Source organism: Apus apus, chromosome 4 (genome assembly GCF_020740795.1).
Source record: "Apus apus isolate bApuApu2 chromosome 4, bApuApu2.pri.cur, whole genome shotgun sequence".
Taxonomy (NCBI): Eukaryota; Metazoa; Chordata; class Aves; order Apodiformes; family Apodidae; genus Apus; species Apus apus.
Window position 1 is genome coordinate 91,056,833 of NC_067285.1, and position 26,332 is coordinate 91,083,164.

Below are 26,332 nucleotides of genomic sequence, written 5' to 3' on the forward strand. Positions count from 1 at the left end.
CGGGGTGTTTGCAGGGAGGGTGGGACAGCAAGTTGCTTACAGCCTGGTCAAACATTGACCAGCACAGGCAGCCGTGGCTGTGGAGACGCTGGGAAGCCCAGCGAGACAGGCGGAGGGAGCAGCACCCACGGGAACACACCAGCCTCTCCCCAGGTACATTTCCCACTTCCATTTTCCCAGCTTTGAGAGGCAGAAGGGCAGCGGCACTTGGTTGTGAGGGTTGCCAAAGGTTCACTCCTTGGAAGTCAGAAGAGGAGTTCACGTTGTTATTTTGCAGTGTGCTTGCGCCAACGGTAGTTGACTACATGTTGCCATCTAAAGCACGGCTTGATTAATTCATGCTTGATTAGCTAGTTGTTTTGATTTTTATGTCTCTTCCTTTAAAATAACAGACAGACAAAATTCATGTACGGTTGCATTTGAAAGCATTTTGGTTTTCTAAGAAAACTCAAAACAGCTGGCTTCTGCTCATCTCCTAAGGGAAGAGTAGGAGCAGGAGTCAGAGTTTCTAATGAAAATGTGCAATCTAATTATTGCAACAGAAATGTGGGTAGTGACTCATACTGAAAAATACTTGCTGATTTTTGGATGAGCTTTGCAGAAATAGGTGATGTGACTAATATTTCAAGATTTTTTTCCATGTTCCAAGACAGTAAACACACAAAAAAAATACCAGGATTTCAGTTCCTAGTGTGTCTATGCCACCTCTGAGAGAGGTGAAGCTGGATAGACGCAAGTTATTTTTTTAAATATGCTCAGTGACTGGAAGTTTCTACCACACAGTGGAAGCTGGCTTGTTCGTGCAGGAACCGTCCTCCATGTGTGCTTTGCTGGTCTGGATGTGTCTTTGTAAAAATGCATATGATGACTCTCTAGAAATCACCTTTTACAATCCCAGGTGACTGTCAAGTAATTCTGAAAGGAGAGTTTTCCAACAGAGGGATTGGTGTGAAGTGACTGACATGTTGTCAGTATTCACAACTTACTTACAGTATGATTTGTGTGCAAAGCAAAATGCATGGAAGAGAATTTTATTAAAATTTGTTGCTTCCAGTTTATCAGTGTCAGGCCCTAGCTGTGCCTGCTGCTCGCTTCAATCCTCCTTGATGTGACAGATTTTCCTGATGTGTTTGCTAACTGGGCTTGCACATGACATGCTATTTATGTTTAGTAAATGCTTAGTGGTGTTAGGCAGTACTGAAGTGTGGTAACACATTCACTTTATTAAAAGTAGTCTAAGTGTGGCTTCAGTTCTTAGCAATACTGAAACTTCTTGAGCGAAGTGCCAGGAAAAATTACTGGAGAACAAAGCAACTGGATTCCCACAAGTATCTGCTTTAAAAGATTGAAATATGATTAAAGAAAAATTTTTGTAAAGGCTGCTCTGTAGTTTCAGTCTGTTGATAAATTTGTAGATGTAAAGCATGACTGTGATTAAAGCATGTGATTTTCTAGTGTGTCATAGCTGGTGTGTGATTCTTGCCTTCTCCCAAGAATCATGGTTCCAGTATTTGACACTAATTTGGACTGATGGCAAAGTTTCCTTTGCAGTAACTAAAGAAAGAGTTCACATATTATCTTAGAGCTCACAAAGGCTGAAATAAAAATATAAATATCTAAAACTAAAGACAGTTATGACAATGTTATCTTGTCTATTTTCATACAAAGCTAAGGTTCTAGCTGGTGTCTGTAAGAGAGATTATGTGGCTTAAATGGAAAATCTGTTCAGTTTTCAAGTCCTGTTTCAAGTTTTCAGTTTCAAGTCCTGTTTGCACTACAGAGGACTTCTTTCAGATCAACTCCAACGCCTTTTCATCTCTGAATCAAATAATCAAGGAAAAAAAGTCATCGGATAGACAGGTTTCGGGATAAAGGTGTCATAACTATCTCTGAATTACAAACTACTTAAATTGTTTCGTGAGTAGAGACATACTATTATGCACTAAAACCAAGCGAGGAGGTTTCATGTGCTGCATTTTCAGCACAGCTGTTTACCAAGTTTCAGTTGGTTAAACCTGTGTAAATAAGCTGAAAGGAGCAGGGCTGCACAGGGATCACAAGGACAGCCTGGTCTGCAAACCCTTTTTTGGGGTATATGAGGTGGAAAAGAGAGAATAATGCTTAGCCTGGGCTGATTACAGAGTCACTAGTTAAAATGAAGGCCGTCATCACCCTTAAAAGCAGTTCCTGTGACACAGGCTAGACCTATGCAAAATAAAATATAATGGATCCCACAGAAATCTCACAGTGACACTTTTTCAAATTTCCCTTCTCAGGAAAGAAGAAACATTTATATTTGAACCAGAAATGCCCATAGCAAAGGGATATATTAAAATGGGAATAATCTCTACAGATACTTTGGAAAGGAGTGACACTCGATCAGTAGCGATGCTGAGTATTCCAATGGCAAAAAAAGGAAACATTGACAAACAAAAAACCCTGTGTAACCAGAATCACAGAAGATTAGCAGGGACATGGCAAAACTGACGTGTCCTCCCAGGAAGTGTCAGGGTTACCCGCTTTCTCGCGGCTGCCAGGGCCCTGTGTGCCCAGCAGTGCCCTTGCAGAGGCAGGAGCAGGGCCGTCACCAGGAGGGTGCCACAAGGAACGTCCAGGCTGTGCTCAGCAACCTCCTGAGCTCCAGCCCTCACTCCAGCAGCTTTCATTTGTGTTATTGCACTTGTTGTGTAGCAGCCATCACATTGCAGGCAAGATGTTGCAATTGCTTCCTTTTATTCCTCATTGCAAGGACATTGACAAGTCACCTGTATCAGACAGGTTACCTGGGGTTTGCTGTGCTGGACCTCTTTGTTTAAGAACATACCCCAAGTGGAGACTTCAGAGTCTGTTCCTGTGACACAGCAGCCACATGGCACCTGCATAAGGCCACTGCAGATGCTTTGGGCTTGAGGCAGAAGGGCAAGGCATCTGCAGTGTCTGGCAGGAGTCTCGTTCCCTCTATAAAGATGTGACTGCCCGCTTTTCTCTCTGAATATTGGAAAACATTTTCCATAGCTGTCCTCTTGTACAACACCCACATGACAAGAATTTCTCCTTCATGCTACTTGGGATGCAATTTAAAACATTAGCATTTAATTAGTTTACTGTCTTGAGGCAGAATTGTAATTTTTCTGGGGGACTTTTGCCTTTCACAGGAGTAAGAGTTTTCTGAGGGAACCAATCTGCCTTTTCAGAGCCAATTGCAGAGCATATTTTTGTGACAAAAAGCTGGTTTTCCTCTCTCTGATGTGGTGAATGAAATGAAATCATTAGGTAAAATGCAAAACTTAAAGTACAGTGATTAGAGACAAGCAGACCCACCCTTGCATATTTCCAGCTGAGCTTACTTCTCATACTACAGTATCCTGACTCATGAGGATTTAATGAACTTCTTCCCTGCATCTCCTAGGCTATGAGAGTGAAAATCAAAAGACACTGAGCAAAAGCTGCAAAGCCATTTAACCTTCATATTTGGAAGCATTTAAGTTTTAGAAGTCATCAGATTGCCTCTCTTGTATTTAACCAGTATTTGGCTTAAAAACAAAAATGCGTTGTTCAAACCAAAGCCTTCTAGTTGTCGAGTGAAGGAAGTCATGTTTTGCAGATGTGAAGCCTCTACTGACTTTTCATCCTTTCTGAAAAGCTCCAGAGAACAGTCATTATTCCAGTTCTTTGTACCTCCTGGAAAGGTATTAACAGACAGCTATTAACATAACAGCTATGGCTATGATGTATTTTTTAATGGTCTCTAGAAAAAAATGCACATCTTGCTTGGATCTTCTTTCCCCTGGGCAGTTTTTCTAATTGCAGTTGAAACTGCAGCCCCAGCAGCTGGGATCATGCTAAGCTTTACTGAACTGAATGCCTTCACCTGAAAAATTGCTATGTTAACATTCTGCAATGCACAGAAACAGCTTTTTCTAACTTGGTTTATGACACTTTTGTTAATGCTTCTCCAAGCAATACTCAGGGCAGCCACTCTATCATGAAGCTCTTCCATTTGAACTGCTCCCAGAGATATTCAGTCCACACCTGTATTTAGCTCTGTGCAGGTAGGCAGCTTTTAAGAACTTGACAATAGAAGTTTCATGGATAGGCAGCTACAGGTTGAGTTTAATGGAATTACTTAGTCCGTTTGTGTCTGTTGGTGGGACTGATAGCTAAAATCTTGATTCTCCAAACCCTTCTCTACCTTGCATCATGTTGGTTCCTGCTAACGTTACCCTTGGGAATTACATGACCATTATGTACTGCATAGTGAAGAGTCTTTGTCAGCCTGTGCTTCTGAGTAAATGCTGTATCTGATGGGGACATGCCTGCCTGAGCCATTAAATAGACATAATGGCAAGGATGGTTCTGAAAGGAGTTTCACAGTAAAACTCATGCTGCAGCACTAAAAATTTTTTTTATGTACCTATGGACCTCTACAAATCTCTTTAAGCACCATATCTGCATGAAAATGTAGGAAAAGCACCTGGAATTACTGTATGGAAAGCTTGGTTGTCCTGGTGGTGGGTTCCATTAGCATGGCTGGCAGGGTTTTAGGTACAGTGGAAGTTACTGGAGGCGTTACTTTGTTTTTACTTAAAACCTTTTGTCAACAAGTCTTAAAGCACAAAGCTTAGCTCTGCCTCAGCAGTCAGGTGGGAATCCCTTAGCAAGGAGGGCATTGTTTGAAAGTGTGCAATGCTGTAAGTACAGGCATAATCACAGTGGCTGCAGAAAGAGTATTGTAGGTCGGAGCATGAGATAATCAAGCACCTGTACCCAAATGAGAAAGACCACTGATCCCAGAGCTCTCTGTGGAGCGGGCATGAAATGGAGGCAGGCATGGGGTCAGCCTGCTGCCCTGTGTCAAGGGGAAGGCTGGCAGGACAGAAGCAACATCACAGAAACAAATGAGAAGTGGGTAAAGGGACTTGGGGCAACAGCAAGAATGACTAACATCCAGTCATCTGGACATTGGTGGAGCTGCCTGTCTGGGACGCTTATCACACCCCATAACAGAGTGGGGTCATCTGGGTGAAAATCTGAGACAACAGTGCTGAGAAGCAACAAAAAGGGCCTAAACAACTGTTTTCTTTATTTCTTTCTTTGCTTCATCCTTCTACTTCTGAAAGATCTTATGCTTCAGTGTCTTGTGGTATCCTCTGCACACCAAAATACCAGATGTACTAAACCCAAGGGAGGAGGATTTCCAGAGGCTTACAGGCAATACACTCCCTCCTTCTTCACAATCCGAAGGTAAGGAGAAGCACCAGTAAATCCAACAGAAACATATTTTGACAGGCTCAACAGGCTCCAGTCCTCTTCCACAAAGCCCTAGTGAAGCTTCACCCTGGACTAAAGTCAACAAAGACCCTCCTGGTCTAGTTTGTACTGTGCACTTGCTCCAATGACACTGAATAAAAGAATTTCTATCTGATCAGCCAGGGTGAAAACTAACTTTGTGATTCTGTACTGCCACCATAATTACAGATTGCCCATATTAAAACTAGAGCCATGCACACCTGTTCAATATGGTGCTGTTCTGTAGGCTAAGTTTTTTTGCTCTAGGCAGTAATCTGTTTTCTGCTGCAGAAGATTTTGATGTAAATGGCTGGTGAGTTAATGCTGTTGGGTACAACTACTATGGCTCTCACTTACTGGGACACTGTACATGTCTGCAACTGAGTGTTTTTCAAAGTGACTGCTTTGTGCACAGACATAGAGGACTTTTTAGATGAGGAATGTGATTCTTTATAGTTAGTTTTTAAAATGGCAAATAGAAAGGTGAGCAGCCATTTGTAAACAGAAGCAGGATACATAAAGAGCTTTCTTTTATATTTCATGATGACATGTCTCCCCTGCGGAAGGAAAGAGGGAAGGCATGGAAATGAAATCCAGTTAAGGCATTTCAATTTGTGTTCATTCAACACTGTAGGCTCGGCTCTGCTCTGCATTTGCATTTCAACAAGGAAGTTTCAATAAAGAAATTGTTGAATTCCTTGGGAGTGTCTTAAAGGCAGCATGAAAACACAGTGAAAGCTCTTCTGTGTGGTAACTGCAGTGGAAGGGAGGTTCACCTATGTCATTTTAAACCCATTGTAATTGTGTTAATATAGATTAGATTTAAAATGTTTTAACTTGCTTAGATACTTTGCTGCATTGGGAGTCTAATTATAGATTTGTTTTGTGGAAAACTGAAGAGCTAGGTTAAAAAGAAGTCAAGAAAGAATTGTCTCAAAACAATGCATAACAACCCTTCTTAGTCAAACCTTAGAATTTCTGATAGACAGCAGAATTGGCAAAGTCATGCTTGAGCGAGTTCTTCCCTTTCTTCCCTTATGGAGGCAAGCATTATTTCTTAAAATCCCACCTGATGGAGGGAAGGGGTTTTGTGTTAGCACCCCCTAGCAGCACTTCACGGTGCAGATCTCCATCAGCCCTGGGAATGTAGCGCTCTACAGCAACCTCACTAGACTTTGTGTCCAGCGTCCATGACTGCTCTCCTTGGCAAGTTATTAACAGCATCTTAAGTTTATCGTGGTGATGAACCTTGAGGCCTCATAGTTTTATGGTTTTCTTTTTTAATATACTGAAGATGTACAGTAAAAAAAAAAAAAAAAAAAAAAAAAAAAGGTTAATTTGAAGAGGTCAAATTTTGACAGCATGTTAAGAAGTAAAATCTTGACAGTTTTGGGAGTAGAGTGGTGCTAACATGCCAGGCTATGGGAGATATGATCTGTGTTTTCTTTTTGTTTTTCTGCTTGTCCAATCCAGTTCTAGGGAGTCTGCTGTTTTGTTTAAACTTGGGTTTTCCAGAGTTGTAATTATGTCAATTACTTAATGTTACATTTTTGTGAGTGAAGTCCAAGTAATTTTAAAAGGGTTATTCTATCTTACAGGCTGTTTTCTGTGTTAAGACAGCAGGCACATCTTTTTTAAGAGAAGTGAAAACCAGGAAATATCTCTGGTTTGTGTCCTTCAGACAGCCTGCAAGATCTGTGAGTTTGTGGAAGTGGGGGAGAGCATCTGCAAGGATCTGACAAACAGATTTGCAAGCAAGTCAATTAGTGCAACCTCCCTCTGCTTCCCCTCTTTAATCCAGGTGACTGCCGTGACTCTGGAAGACTGTTAATGCTCAATACTCCAATATCTGCAGGTGGAATTTTATACAGTAGAGATGATGTCACTTCTCGACAGAGGAGTCATTGCACATAGCTCAAATACTGGCATTCGGTCATTCCAGATCTAATTTCCACCTGATTTAAGGAAAAAAAAAAAAATAAATAAAAAAAAAAGGTGCCTACTTTTTAAATTAGCAACTTTAATGTTAAATATTTTTAGTTGTGAAGGCAGCTTTTTGGGACCTCAAATGAGCATCTTACATTGGTGGTATTTTTATGTGCAACAGATTTTCCTGTTTTCTTATAAAAATATTTGGGAGTAGCAGTTTTTTGTCATATAGGTAGTTTATAGTGTGTGTAAGTCTCCTGCAAGCTCTGTCAGTAAGAGATGGATAGGGTCAAATATTTGGGGCATTTTTTAGACAACTAATGTGGGGTAGAATAATGAGGCTGGGAGGTGTTTTTTTTAAGAAAACCATCACCAGAATAGATGTGCCTGTCTGGATCTTCTGTTGAAGTCAGCTTTCAAACAGGATTTATTTCTGATTCACCAGCATTTATTCCTCTGGCTGGTCATGCGAAAAAGAACAGATATGAATACCAGGAAGATGTGACCCCTTCCTCAGGCCTAAAAGCAAAGGAAGTGCACACAAAGGACAGGAGAGCTGCAGGCCAGCTCACAGTCCCAGGTATGTGGAGGGTATGTGCATGGTGGTCCCTCACCGGAGAGGTCTGGTGGACAGACAGCAGTTCTGCCTTGCTGAGGGGGACATAAAGCAAAAACATGACTGGTGTTGACTGGGCTTGTAATGAAGGAGGAAGCATTCAACCCTCTGCAGCTTCTCAGATTATTATACTGCAATTAAAATAACTCCCACCATATAAAAACCTGTCATCAGATAACAGGACACTCTGACTCATTAAATATACCCTTGCCAAAATCGTTTCTCAGGGTGTTCCAGTTTCTTGTTTGGGTCATGATGTTAAATCATTACTTGCACTCAAAATCCATGAGCCAGTTACTCACTGGTTAAATAGACCCATAAATACAGCTGCACTGGCAGCTACTTTTTAGGTTTTCTTGAAGCATTTGGCTTGACTTTTAAAACTAGTCTGTTTCTTTTGCACAGCCTCCCACCTCCAAATCATAACTCACCCTTGTTGAAATCTAAGGGTGAAATACAACTTCCCCATTCACCTGCTACCAGCAGGATGCTTTCTGTACGAGCTGGGTGCAATGGCACAGTATTTCATTTGTGTTGTTCAGTGATTTGATGCTCTTGGCAGCAAGCTGTGCTGTGAGGTGTTTCTGTCTCTTCTGCTTGCTTGTCGTTTCCCAGGGGAAGGCTCCATTTTCGTTTGTTTAAGGTTTTTTTTAATGACTTGCACTGCAAATTTCTATGTGAGGGAACAAGTGTGGGGATGTATATATTAAACTTGACACCTCCCTCAAAATGCTCCAAAGCTAGATGCCAGTTTCTTCACATTTATAAATGAAATAACCTTTTTAGCTGTAGGCCTGCATTTCAGGCCTGCTCCACTTCCAAGCAACCAGAAGGAATACAAGTTTTGCCTCACCTGAGCCCATGGTAGGTTTTTCCTGGCAGGTTTCACACAGAGTCTTTCAGAGGTATGATACCAAGCATTTGCAGCTTGCAAATCAGATTTACAAATTCATTTAGCCAACCGGATATGATTTTTGTTTAGTACCTTTTGCAACCAGCAGTTTTCACCTACCTTTACTAACTAGGCTGTATTGCCCAGGGGAAAACAAAAAGTAGGTAGCAGACAACTTATTTAAATTAATATAAATTTATTATTGATATCAGAAACTGTAGTGGTTTGCTAATACCTGCAGGCTGGCCTATCCACACAACATGTGCCCCGTATCTTCTCTAGCATCTGTGGCCTTCCTAGTCCTAAGGCATAATTATAACTTCTCATATGCTTTTTGTTAGCTATGAGCTCCTGCAGTGTAGTACAGGGGTGTCACAAAACAGAAGGTGTATGTTTGGCCACAGCACAGTCACACAGAGACACCTGTGGATACAGGGATCCTCTTGGAATGCTGTGCTGTATCAGCCCAAACAACTGTTCCTGGCACAGGCTAGACCCTTTTGTCTGTCCCTCGAGCAACATCTGGGCTTTGTTCAGGAATAGTTGGTTGGTTCTGTCCAAAAGAGGACCCCAAAGCAAGCACTGATGCAGCATGGATGCTCAGCAGACCAGAACTGACCTATTGCATGGTGCAGATATGCAGAGTACATGGGACTGTCCTGAGCTGCTCCAGGGATCAAAGCAGATGAGGGTTTCACCAGCTGGGACAATGGAAAGCACACATGTACCCTTCTCTGCTCTCTCAGAGGCCAAATGGCAGTGCAGAACAGGCAGTGGTCCAGCCCTTCCTCCAGCAGGAATCTCCTCTGCTTTTCCCTTCTAGGAATAAATGTGATCCTCCTTCAGAAGGGAGTATCTGCCACTCCTCCACAAGAGATAAGCACTAAGTTGGGGTTTATGTGCTTATGTTATGGCTTTTTGAGATGTTTTTTTTAAGCAAAACATAGTTTTGGTGGAGACCACACGCAATTAGAACCAAAAGTGTTCAGAAAACATCACAGTTTCAGTTAAACCTTTATGTCCAGCATATGACTCCTGGGCCAAACCAGAGGAAAGAACCACTTCAAAGCAGCCAAGAAGGTAGAGGACCCATGTGGGATGTGAGACCTTCAGCAGCAACCTGTACCCTGGCTACATCAGCTGGGGCTCTTGCATGCCACTCTGCCAGTTAACTGCAACATGCTCATTTTCCACAAAACATGTCTTTAGCTGTCAATTCCTTTTTCTGAGCTAAGAACTGACACCAGGGCTAGTAAAACATTGTGCGCCTGGCTTGACAGGCACTTAGAGAAACTTCTGACAGGTATTGATGGGTTCCCTTTGCTCCTATTATAAATTTTCCTTGCTTTCACACTGTTCTATACTTTCCTGATAAGCCCAGTCTAAATGTGTATTCTTTCTGACTGTGCAGTTGAACAAGACTTGATTTTCCTGTTCCGAACAGAAAGAAGAGCGTTGTTTGATATTAAACAATACATTGTTTTGGTAATATTAAACACACATTGTTTTGGTGCTTTTGCTGCTTTGGAGAGAAAAAGAAACTGAAGCCCTATCGTGGGATAATAAACAAAGTGGATTTTCCCTTTGCTGAAATAAATGCACAATATTATGCCGTACGTCAGCAGTCAGGGGTTTCCAAACCACCAGGCAGACAGCTAGTGGGATTGCTGCCTTGTACATTCTTATCAAAGGGCATCATTGACTCTTCAGTTTTCTACCTGTCCTAGGTGTTTCCTGCTTGTTTCATTAGAAGGTCAGCTCTTTCTGAATATGTCTCCTTATTGTCATAAAATTAAGCACTGTTATAAAGAGCAACTGAAAGATGGAAAAAGATAAGAGAAAAACAATTATGTCCCTTTTGTGCATTGTCCTCTTTCTAGAGAAGGAGGAAAGGGAAGTAGCTCTCTCTGGGGACAATGCTTCTTCTAATGAACTGAAAATACCAAAACCAGCAGCCAGAATCTTCCACACACATATCCCCATTCCATGAGTGCAAAAAATATTTTTTTTTTCTCACTCTGCTGTAGTCCACACTTTTAGATGTTTTTGTTACTTCTCTGACATTCCAGTAACTTTACATTTGTACCTGTAGTGTACTTAAGGAAGCCTAAATTTCACGTTTTTGAAGGCAGAAGGGCCATTGTAGGGTCTAGGTTAATTTAAAAATGTTATATGCTTAATGAAAGTGTAGCATTGTCTCAGGAATGTAATTTTACTCAGAATTAGAATGTAACTGTGTGCTTTTTGCATAATTGTGTTGATAAGGTTTCTGTGAGTTAGGCACTATAATGATTACAGTTTGTGTCTGAAAGACAGAACTTTTTTATACGTTTTCATTTTAAGACAGGGGTATTTAAAGTCAGACCTCCCCAGGCCAATATCTAGGCACTTATATAGCCTTCAAAGGCTCTTGAGCATACTTAGTTCCTACTTATCTCAGTGTGAATTTGACAGACAAGTACTGGAGGATTTAACATCATTATAACCGGCTGATCCATGAATAGCAGAACTTATTAAGTCTCGTTTTCTATAGTATCACCGCAGGAATGCAGAGAAATTTCAGCTCCATCCCATGTCCCCAGCTCCTCCCATCCTCCCACCCTTTGCGTTCCTCTCTTGCTGGTCTCTGCACCCCCTTTTCTGGAGGCAGGTGGCTGCTGGGGCCCATGAGTGCATCAGGTTCTTCAGCCCTGCTGATCACTGCTTCTCAGGGTGGGGGAAAAGCTCGGCTGTAACTGCCTGTCCCTCAGCCACATACAAATTTCATCTCTCTGAGGAAGCCCTAGCTTTCCTGAAGCTGCCTGAGCTCTGAGACCTCTCTCTGGCTGTGTGCCTCTTGGCTGCAGCTGGTCAGCAGGTCCAGATGTGGGGAATGGGGAAGAGGGGCTGGCAGACTCCGCACGAGTCGGTATGACCAGGGTGGGGCCATTTTTAGGAAACCAGGCTGGGAACATCATGCATTCAGCAAAACCAGGAAGAGCGTGCAAGTACTAGGATGTGCAAACAGGGAAATTAACTCCCAGGCAAAGGCAATGAGCCTATTTATTGCCTGTTTGCTCAATTACAGCAGCAAATGCTCTTTGTCTTCTGTGCCAAAATGCTCTCCCTCCCCTTCCAAATTTTACAATAGTTGATACCTGTGAGCTTTGCATGTCACACCAGCTTTACTTCTGGAGCACCTGCAGTAAGCTGGAGTGCCTTTAGCTGTTTAACCATGAGCTACTGCTGGACTTTGTTCACTGTGACACGCTGACCTTCGGCCAGGAGGTAGGAGAGAAGCTGGTTGCTCCTGGGGAAACATGATCGCAGTGTACCCAGGGAGGGACCTTTTGTAGAGTGCCCTTTAACCAGCTCTGGTTGTCTTTAGGGGTTGTAATGATTTAGGTTCCCTTGGTAGTTTCAGAAAAAGAGCATTTGAAAGCACAAGGTCTGTCCTGCTGTTTCTCCGTGACGCGCGAAGTCCCTGGCTGAGGTCTCAGAGCAGCGGGCGGCTGGGTGCTGGGGACGCGACGGTGGCACCAGGCACGCGACAGCTTAGCAGGGCACAAGGCTGCTGCTGCCAGCTGAGGAGCAACCTGTAGGTCAGTAACTGTACCCTGCGGCGGTATTATGGTCATGGTCATATTTCCTGTTGTTCTTAGAAGAGACCCAGGCTGCATTGGAGGGAGTCTGGTCAGTGAGGCACCTGTTTCAGCCTCTTGGGCAGCAGCAGATGCCCTAAAACACAGTTCAAGTGTCCTTACAGGAGGTGGTGGGTGGTGATGGAAAATCCTTATTTCAGAGAAATCTTTCTTCCTAGTCAATAGATGTGAGAGACTCTCTTATGCTTTAGACGTGAAGGTTATTTCTTTTGTGATGCTGACCATGCTCGGAGTACAAGTGAGTGTCTCTGTTAGAAATGGGCAGTCATTGTGGAGGCTCCTGTTCTTCCAGGTGGCAGGTGTCCTCCTGTGCCGCGGAGGTGTACAGGGCATGCACAGCAACCGTCACACTGTGCTCCACAACTGCTCTTTTAGCATGATGCTTACTTCTAAGGCCATCAATGACAGATCAAAAGTAACCTTTTCATGTGTATAAACCGGTCTTTTCAGGAGTAAATGCGTTAATGAAAAATATTACATTTTTTCCTCTCTGCAAGTAGCTTGGTGACTGCGTAAGAAAATTACTTTTTCTTTGTTGGCATCATCAATATACTTAGGAAATTATGTGCAAGGCAATTCTAATCCACTTAGGTTTCATTTCAAATAATAATTGTCCGCAAAGGAAAGTTTCCAAAGAAAAACAGTCTCAAGCCTTAGTATAACCTTACTACTCCTCATCACTCTCGTGGTGCATCTTCAGAAAAATATTTTCTTCATTTACAAAGGCTAAAGATCAAAACAAGGGAACCGTCACCACCTGATGGTTTATTTGTATTTTCTGGGATGCACTGACCTGTACATACCATCAGTTTCATGCCATGAAACACATGAGAAGTCAAATTAAATCCCTGATAAAACGTTGTTCATGTCAGATGTGATGATGTGGCACCACGAGTTAATGGATTTCATTCAGATAAACTTCTACAACAACAAGATTTCAACCCTCTCTTCACATACACCCCTAAATACAAACAGAGCAAAAAATTCCTTTTACAGATAGAAAATGCAGACCTGAAAGGTGACGTGGAAATCAATGTATTTGGACAAGTGAAGGGCAGGTGACAACCTGTTGCCACATTAATCTGTGGCATTAAACAGATTAAACTAGACAGCAACATATTATATTTTACTCAAAGATTCTGTACTAAATCACATACTGGTGAACCAAACAGGGTAAGATTGGGACTGCACAAAAATGTCTTCCTTTTTCTTTTGGAATAATCTCCCTTAACATATCAGGAAGGGCCATATCCTCAAACACAGGTCTCTGCTTACCTCCAGTGGTGCTCTGAAGACTGCACACAACCTTAGGAAGGTCAAATTCTACCGTTTTAGCTGCACAGAGACTGCAGCAGCTCTTTTCTCTGGATATTTGGTAAGCCACTTACCTTTAAAATGCAACCTATCTGAGTTTAGCTTGCACGGTTTTGAGGAGGATAAAGTCACTGACCTTTATAAGTTCCTGAGGAGATTTTAACTGGTTTTGTAAAAACAAAACAAAAAAACCCCACAACAAACAACAACAAAAAATGTATCTCTGCAGGATTATGGTTGGTTGTCACCTGGATAACCCACTGACAAGCTGCAATTTCCTTTTTAATTACAAATGCCTCCTAGCAAAGGCTAATGTCTCAGGTGCATGGTGAGCGTTATTTATGCCCAACAGCTGAGGAGAGTGGTTCCCATGGGTTACATCTCACTAACATATAAAACATGCCAGGGTCTCTTCCTTTGACCCAAAAGCAGCACAGCACACAGTCTTTTAGCTGAAGTCTTCTTCTTCCCCCTAAAACAAGGTGGGCTTGCCCACCAGTTGCATACCCTGGGCAGTCCCAGGGTCTACATGCACCCAACCCTACCTAAGAGAAGAAATATGAAAAATAAATGGAGCAGAGCTGGGAGTGCAGATACGGCTCAGAACAGCTCGTTTCGTGTCCCCAGTCTCTCATTTAGCTAAAGGAAAGGAATATTCGTGTCTTGGGACCTTTTCATGCAGCTTCTGAGGCTAAACTCAAGAGTTTGGTTATTTCCAGTTTGAAAATGTCCTCTTGAAAATGCAAACCTTCCCCTATAGATAGGAAGTGTGGGGCTTAGGTGTGTCCTGGATGAGATCTACCTCCCACTTAGGCTTTGTGAGTGGCTCAAGAGCGACAGAACTTAGGTCATTGTAAAAACATTTTCTTTCCCGAGACAGGGAAAGAGCAATTTAACTAACAGATGTAATAATTATGGCTATTCAGGCCATTCTTCTCATTCCTAAACATTTTAGCTATTATGGCCCTTGAAATCCCACTTTGCCTGGTTTATCTTGTCAAATATCTACAGAGGTAAGCTATGTCAACAGCAATCTGAGGCCTTTCTTTGAGAAAGAGGTGTTTTATAGCAGAAGTGTAGTCCTGTAAAAAATACCACCTTCCTGTGATTACTGAGAGCTGCCCATTAACACAGCACTCGAGCACTTTCAAGTTTAATCAGGCCAGCTCTGCCCCAGGGGTGATCTGGGGCAGCACTGGCAGTCAGGGGGGTGATGCCCAGGAGCCCCACACCAGCCGAGAGCCCCAGCACAGGTGCAGCCATGAAGGTGAAAGTGCCCTTTTACTATTTAAGTGTGTTTGGTTACAGTGGGTAGTTTTACCACAGGGTTGCAAAGTTCCTATCAAGAATTGCTTATGTTATGCTTGTTTCTGCACCATGCAAGTGGCTTGGTATAGATGTAGCTCTAGGGTGTGGCTGTGCTGTGGATAACACGTTAGGTGGAATAGCAGGCAAATCCATCCTGTTTCCCCCACTGTAGAACCACATCTTAGACTGGCAGCATAGCTTAACTCAGCCCCAAACCAGAGCAAGCCAGAGCAGCTGCCAAGCAGCGTGCCTGCAGCTGGTTGCTGGTCCATTGCTGGCCGCTGAGAAGAGCACAGCTGAAGGCAGGCTTGCAGCCCCCATCTGAATCCAGCCCACCCACAGCGAAGGTCAGCAGTGGAGAGGAGCAGGCAGGACGCAGACACGGGCAGAGGAGGAGGTGGGGCGCTGGGGTGAGGCTGGGTAAGGCGAGAGCGAGGACAGGCTGTGCCCTGCTGAGGCAGGCAACAGGCCAAGAGGTGTGACCCTGCTGCTGACACACGGCTCTGCCGACAGCATCAAAAGCTGCTTTTTCTAATTCTGACAATAAATCAGTGTTCTGGGATGGGAAGTTATGAACATGTAATGAAACACAATGTAAGAGACACCTGAGTTAATGGATTCAGTGAATCCCCCTGCAGCTCATTCAGTCTCTAGTCTAAATTTTTCCATCATGTTACTGTGAGGCAGAACAATAAATTTCTCTTCCTGAAAGAAGCCGTGCCAGTTCCCTTGTCTGATAATCTCTTTTTACAAACAATTTCCAAGTGATGCTTATTGTCTTATATTCAATAAGACATTAAGAACTAAAATGGAAAAGATGATGCCTCTTGGCCGGAGGAAAAGTTTTGCTTAATATTCTTATATTCTACTGCAACCTGTAAAATGGCAGAGCAATTGCTGGAAGAGGAGAAATGAGCGTTACATGTGCTAACCACTTTCATTTTCATGACCCAACTCTGAGAGCCTCCTGTAAGTGTAAGTTTGGAGGTTTTTTTTTACCCTCCTTCTTGTGAACATGTATCTCCCCTGCAAAAAGGCCCCAGAGGGAACCAGAGGGAATGTTATTTGCTGGGAACGTTTTAATTTTCAGAATTGGTTGATACTTGGCTTGCTTGTGCTGGCTGGATATCCCTACTAGCCATAGTAGGTGGCCACCAAGTCCTTTTCAGTGACACACAGAGCTCACACTACTCGCCATGCCTCCCTCCTTGATTTCTCCAGTACCTTCAGCCTCTTGATACCGACAGCACTAAAGTTCACTGGCTGCATCCAAATTCATGAAGAGTAATAGTTTGCTAGTCTAACCTCTAAACTCTCTGGATGGTTCAGTCAGCTCCTTAGGGTTACAGAAAGGCTCTCATCTACCCTACTGTGAAATGTTACTGGCTTCTCCAGAGCAAGAGCTGTGCTGTGAAAATAGATTCAGCAGGCTTCAAAATAAATTCATCCCATGTTTTCCCATGATTTTGCTATGATTCATCAAGTGCTTTAAGCCAGCGATGCTGGAAGAAAGGCTGCTAGCACTTTCATCTTCCCCTCTGCTAGCACAGGTGCTGAGATGCCCTCTCTGCAGGAGGGGAGGCTGCATGGAGGGGCTGTGGGAAGGATGGAGAGGGGTTTGGCACGAGCAGCACCAGGTTGACATGTTTCTGAGACTGTGATGTGGAACGATGGTCTTAAGCAGCCACATCAGGCTAATGAGGGCTAAACCTTTCTCCCATAGAGTGTTTTATTTACCCAGGGACTGAAAAGCAATCATTGTATTAACCTCCCTTGTAGATATCTGTATTCAGAACCTACCCTGTATTTATTTGAATGGAAAGCAAACATGTCACAGAAATGTGATGGTTGTGACTATATAAAAAGTCTTTGGGTTTTGCTGGTTTCCTTCTTTATTTGCATGCTAATTAAAATCTATTGCACTCCATGGGTTTATTCAGTATCTGTCTTCTTACATTTTGGAACCCAAAACCTGCTTTCAGGTTTAAATGAAAGCACAAAATTGCACAGGGGGAAACTGAGCCTACTCTCCTGGGTGATCCTTTGTGCTGACTTTCATTGCGGAATGACAAAGTGTTTGCTAAAAAATAAAAACTTTATCTAGTGACCATTAAGGTTACCAGAGCAAACCTCATTGCCCATGAACCAGAGAAGTTTAAGATTAAAAAAAAAACAACTGGGAAAGCCCAAGGTGTTCTTAGCCAAATTACCCCCTGGTGGGACTCCACCTTCAGGGCTGTGACTTTTTCCCCTCCATGCTGGGATGGGGGATGTGGCTGAGGCTGGCAGAGCAGAAGGGCAGTCTAGGTTTGTAAGGGCGTTTACTGGGAATCCTCTGTGATGTGGCAAGATAAAGGTCAGAGCACTGACGCAGGTTACACAGGGTAAGGGCTTCAGTGCAAGAGAACTTGGAAAGCTGTTGTCTCCAAGTGTCTACCTGAGTGCCTGAATACCTCTGAAAATCGCTGGAGACTATATAGTAAAACTGCTCTGAAATATATTATTATATGTGTGTTTGTTGTATGCTATCCACCCATAAAAAAACACGAGTTTTGGTACGGACTGTATGTTCTCTGCAAGTTCTCCTGAGTTTTTGGTCTGCAGTAATTTATGAAAGTAAGGAAATGACAAATTGTGCTCTATTAACTCACACTGTGTAAGAACAGGTGTAAAATAACATGTTATTAATTTAAATAAAGTGGTGTTGTCTCTTTAAACATTCAAATACGCAATAAAATGGTTCTACAAACAGGTGGGAACCTGTTCCACCAAACACAAAGGGGTTTTGTTAAGAAGAGAAGGAAAAGAAAGAAAAGGGGAAAAAAAGGCTGTCTATTACATAATGAGATCCTAATTTTTGTGGCTGTGTTGTGGCTGAGGATGGGCTTATGTGTGAATATACTGGTGAGCTTTAAAGTCGTTCTGAGACTGAGATCAGAGACCTTGCAGGTCACTATTAAATTCATAAGTCCTTTCAATGAAATATTTCACTTGGCACACTCCCTTCTCATTCCACTATAGCCTCTCAGTAGTTTTTGAAGATGGAATATAACCATAAAAGCCAGCCCACCACTCACTCCTTACTCTCTCATCTCCTTTCACTTGCTCACATACCTGCACTGTTACACAATTCCATGCTGCCACCCTGAAACGCCTCCTGAAAGCCATCAAAAATACTCTCAGCCAGAGAATAAGCCCGTATCAACAAAATTATGGGCCTGTGATCTGCCTCTGGATCTCCCAAAGCATTTGGGTTCAATCTTTGTAAAAATACCAGAGAGCAGAACCAATGCTTTACTAGTGCTTGTCATCACATGGAGGAGCCCAGCACAGCCAATCACCAGAGGCTAGATTGTCTGTCTACTTGGAGAAGAGAGACAGCTGAGGGAAAGCTCCCTATCTCTTTGAAAGCCTTTCCCATGTCAATGAGCAGGTCCTCATCTCACAGGCATTTGTACAGTCCAGTGGTGGTCTTTTCTTTAATTGTATTCTGGAGAGCAGTTATTTAGAAAAAAAACCTTCCATGTGTAATCACACTACAGGAAAGAATAAAAGGAAATAGGAGAGAAGATGTGTTTATATCCTTACACCAGCCCAGTGGCTGCTGTATGAGGAAAGCATGTGTGCCTATGCAGGATGGCCTCCCTGCTGCTTGGATGGCTCTGCCCTTAACGCTGTTGCACTCTGCCTTAGGTGTATCCCTCTCATGATGCCAGTCATCATAAAGAGGCATCTGAAAAGTCACATAATTGTTATGAATGCAGTGTGCTTGGAGCTGAAGGAAAGTAGGTGCCTAATTGCCAGAGAAAACTGGGGAACAAGCTTGCCGTATGCTACCCAACATTCTTAGGTTCGCTATAAAAGCACAGCCTGCAGGACAAATTCATGTTTTCAAATTCTGCCAGTGGTGATGGGAGCACCTCAGAATACCCTGAAGCAGCCTGGTCTGCTGGTGTTCCATTGCTTTAAACAACAATGAGGGCATAACTTGGAACCTAACAACAAGCTGGAGCCAGAAGTGAAAATATAAAATCAAAGTCAAGGGTTTGAATGGCCTCCCTGCATGAGCCTAATTGACATGGTACACTGAAGAGCCTTATAAAAGTGAGCCCATTGGCTCACTAGCATTGATGCTTTTTCATTCCACTTAGACCAGAACAGTCCTCCCTGTGCATTCAAGTACATGCATGATTGTAGCTGATAGGGCTCACTTTATAATGCTTATGGTTAAAAGTTTGTTTGTTTTCAGCAGAAAAATGCAAAGGAAAAAAAAATTAAGTAATCTGGTGGAGGGGAGTTTTGCAAGTTTCTACCAGCTAAATATTTCATCCTAACTTCCCTGTATGGATCAGTGGGATTGAGGCATGGGTTTGGCTTTGGCAGCATCTCCTAGATTTTTATCCCTGGATTTGAGATTGATTCTTTCCATAGTCTTGGGCAAGCCACTTAATTTTCATGCTTCAGCTTTCCCGCCAGCAGAGCAGTATGTGCTTCTCTGCAGTTCTTGGCACTAATGAGTTAATATTTGCAGAGAGGAATTCTGAAGATGAAAGACTTGTACAGTAGACTTGGGCTGCAGGCATTTTGGGACCAGGATCCGGGTTGCAGGTGTGTTTGTACAGTGCCTAACATGCCACAGCCACAGTACTGTGGATAAACAAGTATAAAAAGCCAGAACAGAGTGATTGCAATCACTCATTGGGTTTGTGGTATGAGTAGAACAGCTATCCTTCCTATTTGCTCTCAGAAACCACCACAGAGATGTTTCTTTTGCCAGTGTTTGCCATCTTCCACATTTCTCTATCTGACTTGGTGCCTTCTAATGATAGAGTTCTTATCTCTACACCTGTTGACTCCCCTACTCCTCTTCTTTATTGACCAGCCTCTGACTCTTCAGTACAAGGATGTTTCTAAGTTTTACTTGCCCAGATTAAACCTCTCAGAGGGCAAGAACAAATTATTTTGTAGGACTATCTAATACAAACTGACATGCCTTCCTCTGCAGAATCCATCCCCATGCACAGTTTGTCATTGAGACGTTAAGACACTTCCCCTTCCACACTGCAATGCTCTGAGGTTGCTGCCTGTGTGCTGCTTGGCTGGAGATTTGGACCAAGCTTTACTTTTTGGAAAAAAAAAAGAGAAAAATGAAAGGAATGGCAATGCCAGTTAAAAAAAAAAAAAATTAAAAAAAAAGGAAAAGACTGGAAGCTGTAATTGTTTTGCTTCTGTGATATGCTGTTTGCTTTTCACTTTCTCCAGGCAGTGCCCTTTCCCAGAAATTAGTGGTCTCCCTAGGCATGCCTGGGTCCCTCTTCTCCCGCTGGCTGGCTGTGCATGCTGCTTGCCGACTGGGCAAATCCATCATCCAAAGAGTGTTTCAATGCAGTTCCTCCTCTTGGCTGCTCGAGAAGGTGTGTTGTTTGTTTTGCCTAAGTGCTCCTGGGGCCTAATGCTCTGTTGTTATGTACAGACCATTTCTGCTGTCATGAATCATGTTTTACCACCCCTGTGCTTTTACTCCTGCACCAGGCTCTCTCTTTTTTTTTTTTTTCCTTTCAAGCAAACACATTTGAGTTTCCGTGTTTGCCACTGAAATGGTGCACGCCGGGGACACGGCACAGGCTGAGCTATTCCTGCTGTCCCACCGCTGCCAAGATCAGGAGACCTACCTCTCACTCTAGGAGCTGCAGAGCATTTTTTTTCTAAAACCAAAGGGAAATCGATTCAGCACAGCCTGAAATAATTTTGCCAGACATATATAGAGAGAAACAAAAAAACTGAAAAAACTTAATGCCGTCAAGCAAAATATGCCCTTTTCTTATCTTATCTGTTGTGAGTAACTCAAGCTATTTGCACAACGCCTTGTGCTAGGAAGGAGCTGTTTGTACATGTTTCACTCCCTTTTTTCCCAAGTTTCGAATTTTGAATGAAATCTTTCTCTTCAAATTCCTCCTCCCTGCAAAAGTGTCATGGTTTCTCTTCCCTGAAGGTTGGATCCAGCCCTCCCTCCAAAGATCCCTTCATTATAGATGGTTTTCTATTAATCTTCAAACCGCTTTGGAGAGCTCTCCGCATCTGGCAGCACTAACATCCCCTCTCCCTCCCGTCCCACCCACTTAGCCTCAGCCTAAGAGCCCTTAACAAATGACTCCCAAGGAATTTAAATGGCTAACGCTCGCTGGCCAATAAAGAGATGCATAAACTGTATAACCAGGTTACACGGCTCCTGCCATTAGGAAGAAAGGTTGCTCGGGCAAAGGCGCAAGTCCTCTTTACCTGTTGCACTTCGATCGTGGGACCGGAGAGGTAAGGGAAATCTCGCTTGCTCTGTAGGGCTTTTTCTCTGGTTTTCATTTAGGAGGGAGCTGAGACTGAAAGTATCTCATTGTCAAGGTATCGAGTTTGGGTTTTTCTTTCCTTTAGAGGGTCCTAAGGAGTTATTTGAGAAGGAAGCAACTACTTCTAAGCTTGAACTATGAGCTTGACATGTGAATATCTAAATGAATTTGAGCAGCAAACAGCAAAGCGAATGTCGGAACAGTGAGAACTAAACCACTGATCTTTCAAACAGAGGAAAGAAAATAAAATAATGTCTCAGAGATATTTTTTCTATCTTAAACTAACGAAGTGAAAGGCAGCCATTTACAACCGCCTGACGTTGTGTTTTCTATTGGTGTGTCTCCACCGCTGTCCGTTTGTGCTGTCTGGTATTTTGTTCTGCTTTTTCAAGAAATTGACATAAAAAACAATCTTTAAAGTGGGTTATCAGCTTCAGGTACAGAATTTGGGGCTTATAGATTGAAAGTGGCTAGGAAGGTTAAACAAGCAGGGTAAATATGCTAGTATACAAATACAAATTAATCTATATAACTCCTGCATACTGAAAATTTGCATTTTAAGAAAATAAAATTCTGGTATTATTCGATTCATATTCTACTTAAGCAGCATGTGAAATGTTTAAGGCTTGTATGTAACATAGGACATGTGACATTAATCTGTTCACCCTTAATTTTTAATTTATTAATTTATTGCTTTATTGGGGCTATTGCTGATAACATAGTGAAGTTTGAACTTAAATGTGGAAAGAATCAGTTGACTGTAAATCCTTTTATTTAAAAAGAATGGAAAAGGAAATGTAATTGTTGTAAATAAGGTTTGATTTAAACCAGTGACCAAATTGTCTATTCACATGTGGAGCAAATACAGCAGGTGTGTATGATGGTGTCCTGTCCTGAGCTAGGTGGGATTGAAGCCATGCTTCAAAATGTATGTGTAAAATGCTCTTTCACCCTCTGCACTCCAAAGCTTGCCATGGATGACAGCCATGGAGCATGTGAGGGATGTCATAGCAAAACGTTTCTGCTATCCCTCCCTTGCAATGCTCCATGGCCTGGCAGGCTGGGTTGCAGAAAGGGCATCTTTCTCAGTCATGTTGTCACAGCTGATCTCTGAAGGGCTCTACACCCAACACAGTCCACGGAAGCACACATTGGTGTTAGCTGGTGATGTTGCACCAAGACCTTGCCAGTGTCTGAAAGAACAGAGGGAGCTTTTTAATTACATTAACATAGTTAATCTAACAGAACTGCAAAACACGTCCTTTTTGCTCATCAAGACAAGGCCATATGACTGTCTATCAAGAGCTTGTTGTAATGTCAGTTTGATTATTTTTCCATGGGTTTCTCATATACCTCTTCATTGTATAACCAAGATTAGATAATGTGTTGAATAAAAAGAAATAAAGTTAACAAAGGAGGAGTCATTTTGCTACTCCTTTTAATAATTTCTATTCAATTCTGCATTTCAGCTCCATTTATTGCTGAAGAAATGATACTGAATCATATGTTACTTGTCTTCTTTCTTCAGCTTTTAATTAAACAAAAAAAAAAAAATCCCAGTTAAGGTCAGCAAAAGGTGAATTTCAAATGACATCTGTCTCAAAGTCCACTCCTTTTCTGAAGCACACAGAAATGTCTTTTCCAAATCCTAGACATTTCCAACTGAACTATAATTTAAGTAGACTTAAATTGTCTTGAATTAACCCAGCACAGTAATGGTGCATCCTGAGAGAGTCCCTGCCTTGGTTAAACATTTTTTTACATTTATAATATTAACCCTGGGCACGGGTAACGAGTGCTGGAAATCTCTTCCTTGTACTTGTAAACCTTGTTTCTCAATTTCAATTTGAGGTTCAAAGGTTTGTACAAACTTCTTAGATCAGAGGTCAGGTACAAATTGCTGCACTTTGCAGCTCCTTTCTGCCGATATGACAGAATTTCACAGCAAAGACGATTGCCTTTCATCCCCCTCTCCTCTGCACACGGGCAATGCCAGGCAGTTAAAAGCATGATATGTACAAGTCAGCCATTGGTACCTGAGTTTAATAAATAACTAGCTGGATTTCAGTGGTGCAAGGTGCATATTATAAAAGGGGTCAAATGTCAGTGCACAAAGGGGAAAAAAAAACACAAAACAAAACCAACCAGAAAACAACACCCATCCACTGACTAAGCCAAATGCTGTAAGTTTAATGTACTTTCAGCAGCAAACAGTCACATCCCAACTGTCGTTTTCTTTATGCTGATCTTCATTCCTGTGACCTGAGGGGAAGTGAACATGTTGGGCCACTTTCAGCTTTCCCTGAAATCTCTGCCTCCTGCTGAAAGCAGAGCTGCAGGCTGGGCACCCTGTTGTTGCAGTGTTCACGTGGTGAAAGAAAAGCTGAGAATGTTGCAATAGAAATAGTGCATAAGATTAGGGAGGGCTGAAAAGTCTGAAGCTGTTTTTTGTTGTTATAAAATGGACTAAGAGACTGGACTTTGTATGAACAGGCAGGATGTGTTATGTTTCACTCTGGAATCTCTAGAAGAGTGAGATGAGAAATTTAGATCACAAAGGCTGAAAAGGGAACTGTAGTTTATGAACTTTTTGAGATAGTCTTGGTTGCACTGTAGGATGGCACATGTTATTGTAATGTTTACTTAGATAAGAGTTTTCTGCATTATAATAACAAAGAAAAATCACAAGCACATGCATGCATATCCCTGCTTCCTGGAGTTCAGCAAAGCCCTTTCACAGACATTTTCAATTATCAAATTAAATCACCATCTTCATATATAAGCTTTTTCTTCGAAGAGGCAAGAAATGAAATAAGCAAATTTCTTATCTTTCCTGTGTAATAATTAACAGATGAGTCTAGTGGTGGTTTTGTTTTTTTGGTTGCAAACAATCGTTTTTCCTGTCTTTCTTACAGCAAAAGCTTTCAAGCTCCTATTCCACACTGAATGAAACACTTGTTCCTTTCCTAGAAAGAATGTTTTTTAAAGCAGACAGTTAATGAGGAGGACACACTTATCTGTGCCAGCATCTCTGCAGAGAACACTGTTTAATTGCATTTGTGGTTAAAAAAAGGCAGCAAAAAGTTTCCCATCAAGTACAGCTCATCTGGAATAGAAAATGGTTGTTACATACTGAGTGACTACATTGCATTTTATTTATATGTCACACATTTTCCTGCCTGACTGTGGTAATAATAGACTTTGTTGACTAGATTGAAATACAGGGCTTTGGGTAGAAAAGAAGAGTTGTGTTGTTTCCTGATTTGGAAAGCTGATAAGAACGATTACACAACCCATCTCTCATCTTCTCAGCTTTCCTCAACATGTGGCTTCAATATCCTGCAGAATAATAACTTCAAGCCTCAGCCAGCAACCAGTGTCCTATAGGAATAGCTGAGAGTTATAGAATTATTTTGAGTTGGACTGGGTAAAATACAGAGCTGGGGCAAATGGTACAAAACATGGGTTACACAACTTATTGGGACAAAGTTCTAAATATAATGCAGAGTGCATTATAAAATAAAGGAGATTGGGTTTCACTTACCCAAAGTTTCTTCAGAAGTGGTTTAAGCTGTGATGGCTGGTTTGGTGCTGCAGTAGCTTAAAAAGCACTCAAGAAACACATGTATTGATAGAATTCACATTGCAGAAACAGGGGAAATAATGACCACATTGGTAGGATGCTCTAGGTGTTGGTGGAGCTTTGGTACATTTAATAACTTTTTCATCAGCTTTGCTTCATTCTCACGATTAGAAAAACATATATGCTTGTACACAGTTTTCACTTGTGATCATCAAAAAGTAGTGGCAGCAAGTGAAGTCCCAGGCTCAGGAAAGTTTTCTCAGTTTTTTATTTGAGTTATAATTATTGAGAAATTCTTTTGCTTGCATAGTATTTTTGCAGTTTATAGGCCAGGAGGTCAGATTGTTGAGGGACCTCCATCCTGAGAATGTTCACTGCTGGGCACGCATAGTGCTTATGGATAATGGAAACTGAACCTTTGACAGCTTTTGCAGGACATTCCAAATGCCTTAGAATGATGCAGAGAGGATTGATAACAGAACAAACAGGAAGTTTGCACAATACAAGGTGACTTTATTTTGTTGGGGAATAATAATTTAAGCTCAATTTTTTAAATTGTATATAAAATTACTGTGAGGTAAGATTAATATGGCTAAGGGAACTGGTGTAATATGGCTAAGATAATTACATCTGTGATTGATATTCCCCTTAATGATAGTGATGAAAATAAGAAGTATAAGCTTCAAATCCTAGTTCTAAATTGTAGCCAGTTGTTGACTTTACAAATTCAGTGTTCAATTACCTGATTAGCATGCAAGTTATAACCTGAGGAATTCCAAGATGTTAATATACAGAATAATTTCAGGTGTCTTCTTCCTAGAAAGGAGCAAGAAGTAAAATAACAGAGTTATAATTTTTTTTTACAGTTTTTAAGCCAAATTCAGTGCTTTTGATGGGTGCCTGGAGGGCTTACCCCATTCCTGCAAGACTTTAAAGGCAGGATTTTCAGTAGTGCTAATCAGTGTCTTAAATACAACCCCATAGAAGCCATTAGAGTATTACAATTGATACCAAAGGAGAGCTGAATACTGTTGGAAACATCACCCTTAATTTTCTGTTTCTTTATGTTGCTGCTTTGAAGAGTCAGTAGGAAACAGGACCTGGCACAAAGAACACAAACAAAAGATGAATCCAATAGTTTTTGGTGTGTTTTAAATAAAACTAATAATTTTTAACAGGCTTGAGCCACTTAGGACAACTTCAAGCAAATGGGAACCATGCATGGACCCATTCTGCAGTAGCTCCACCCTGAACACAGCTTTTCAGTCCCAGAATATTAACCTGACCCATACAAGGGGAACATGACTAACTGACCAGAATAAAGTTAAAGTTTAAGCTTGAAATATGAACTCTTCCACTAGAATCACTGGCTGGACCCCTGATGATAGCCCCTAGGTTAGGTTGCCTAGTGTCACTGTT

General features: G+C 42.0%; 1 protein-coding gene across 10 annotated transcripts in view; it reads left to right on the plus strand.

Annotated features, from left to right (window-relative positions):
- Positions 1-26,332, plus strand: part of RBM47 (RNA binding motif protein 47) — a 78,236-nt gene that overhangs the window by 36,589 nt on the left and 15,315 nt on the right. For 2 of the 10 annotated variants that reach the window (XM_051617780.1, XM_051617782.1), the window contains exons 1-2: positions 83-153; positions 5,121-5,244. The exons of 2 other annotated variants lie outside the window; for them this stretch is intronic. In XM_051617780.1, the coding sequence (XP_051473740.1) occupies positions 5,126-5,244 (119 nt within the window). In that variant the 5' untranslated portion in view covers positions 83-153; positions 5,121-5,125. Of the gene's footprint in view, positions 1-59; positions 154-5,120; positions 5,245-6,887; positions 7,799-11,672; positions 12,308-26,332 lie in introns of those variants that run through there. 6 more of the 10 variants (XM_051617788.1, XM_051617786.1, XM_051617785.1 and 3 more) reach the window with 6 other exon arrangements.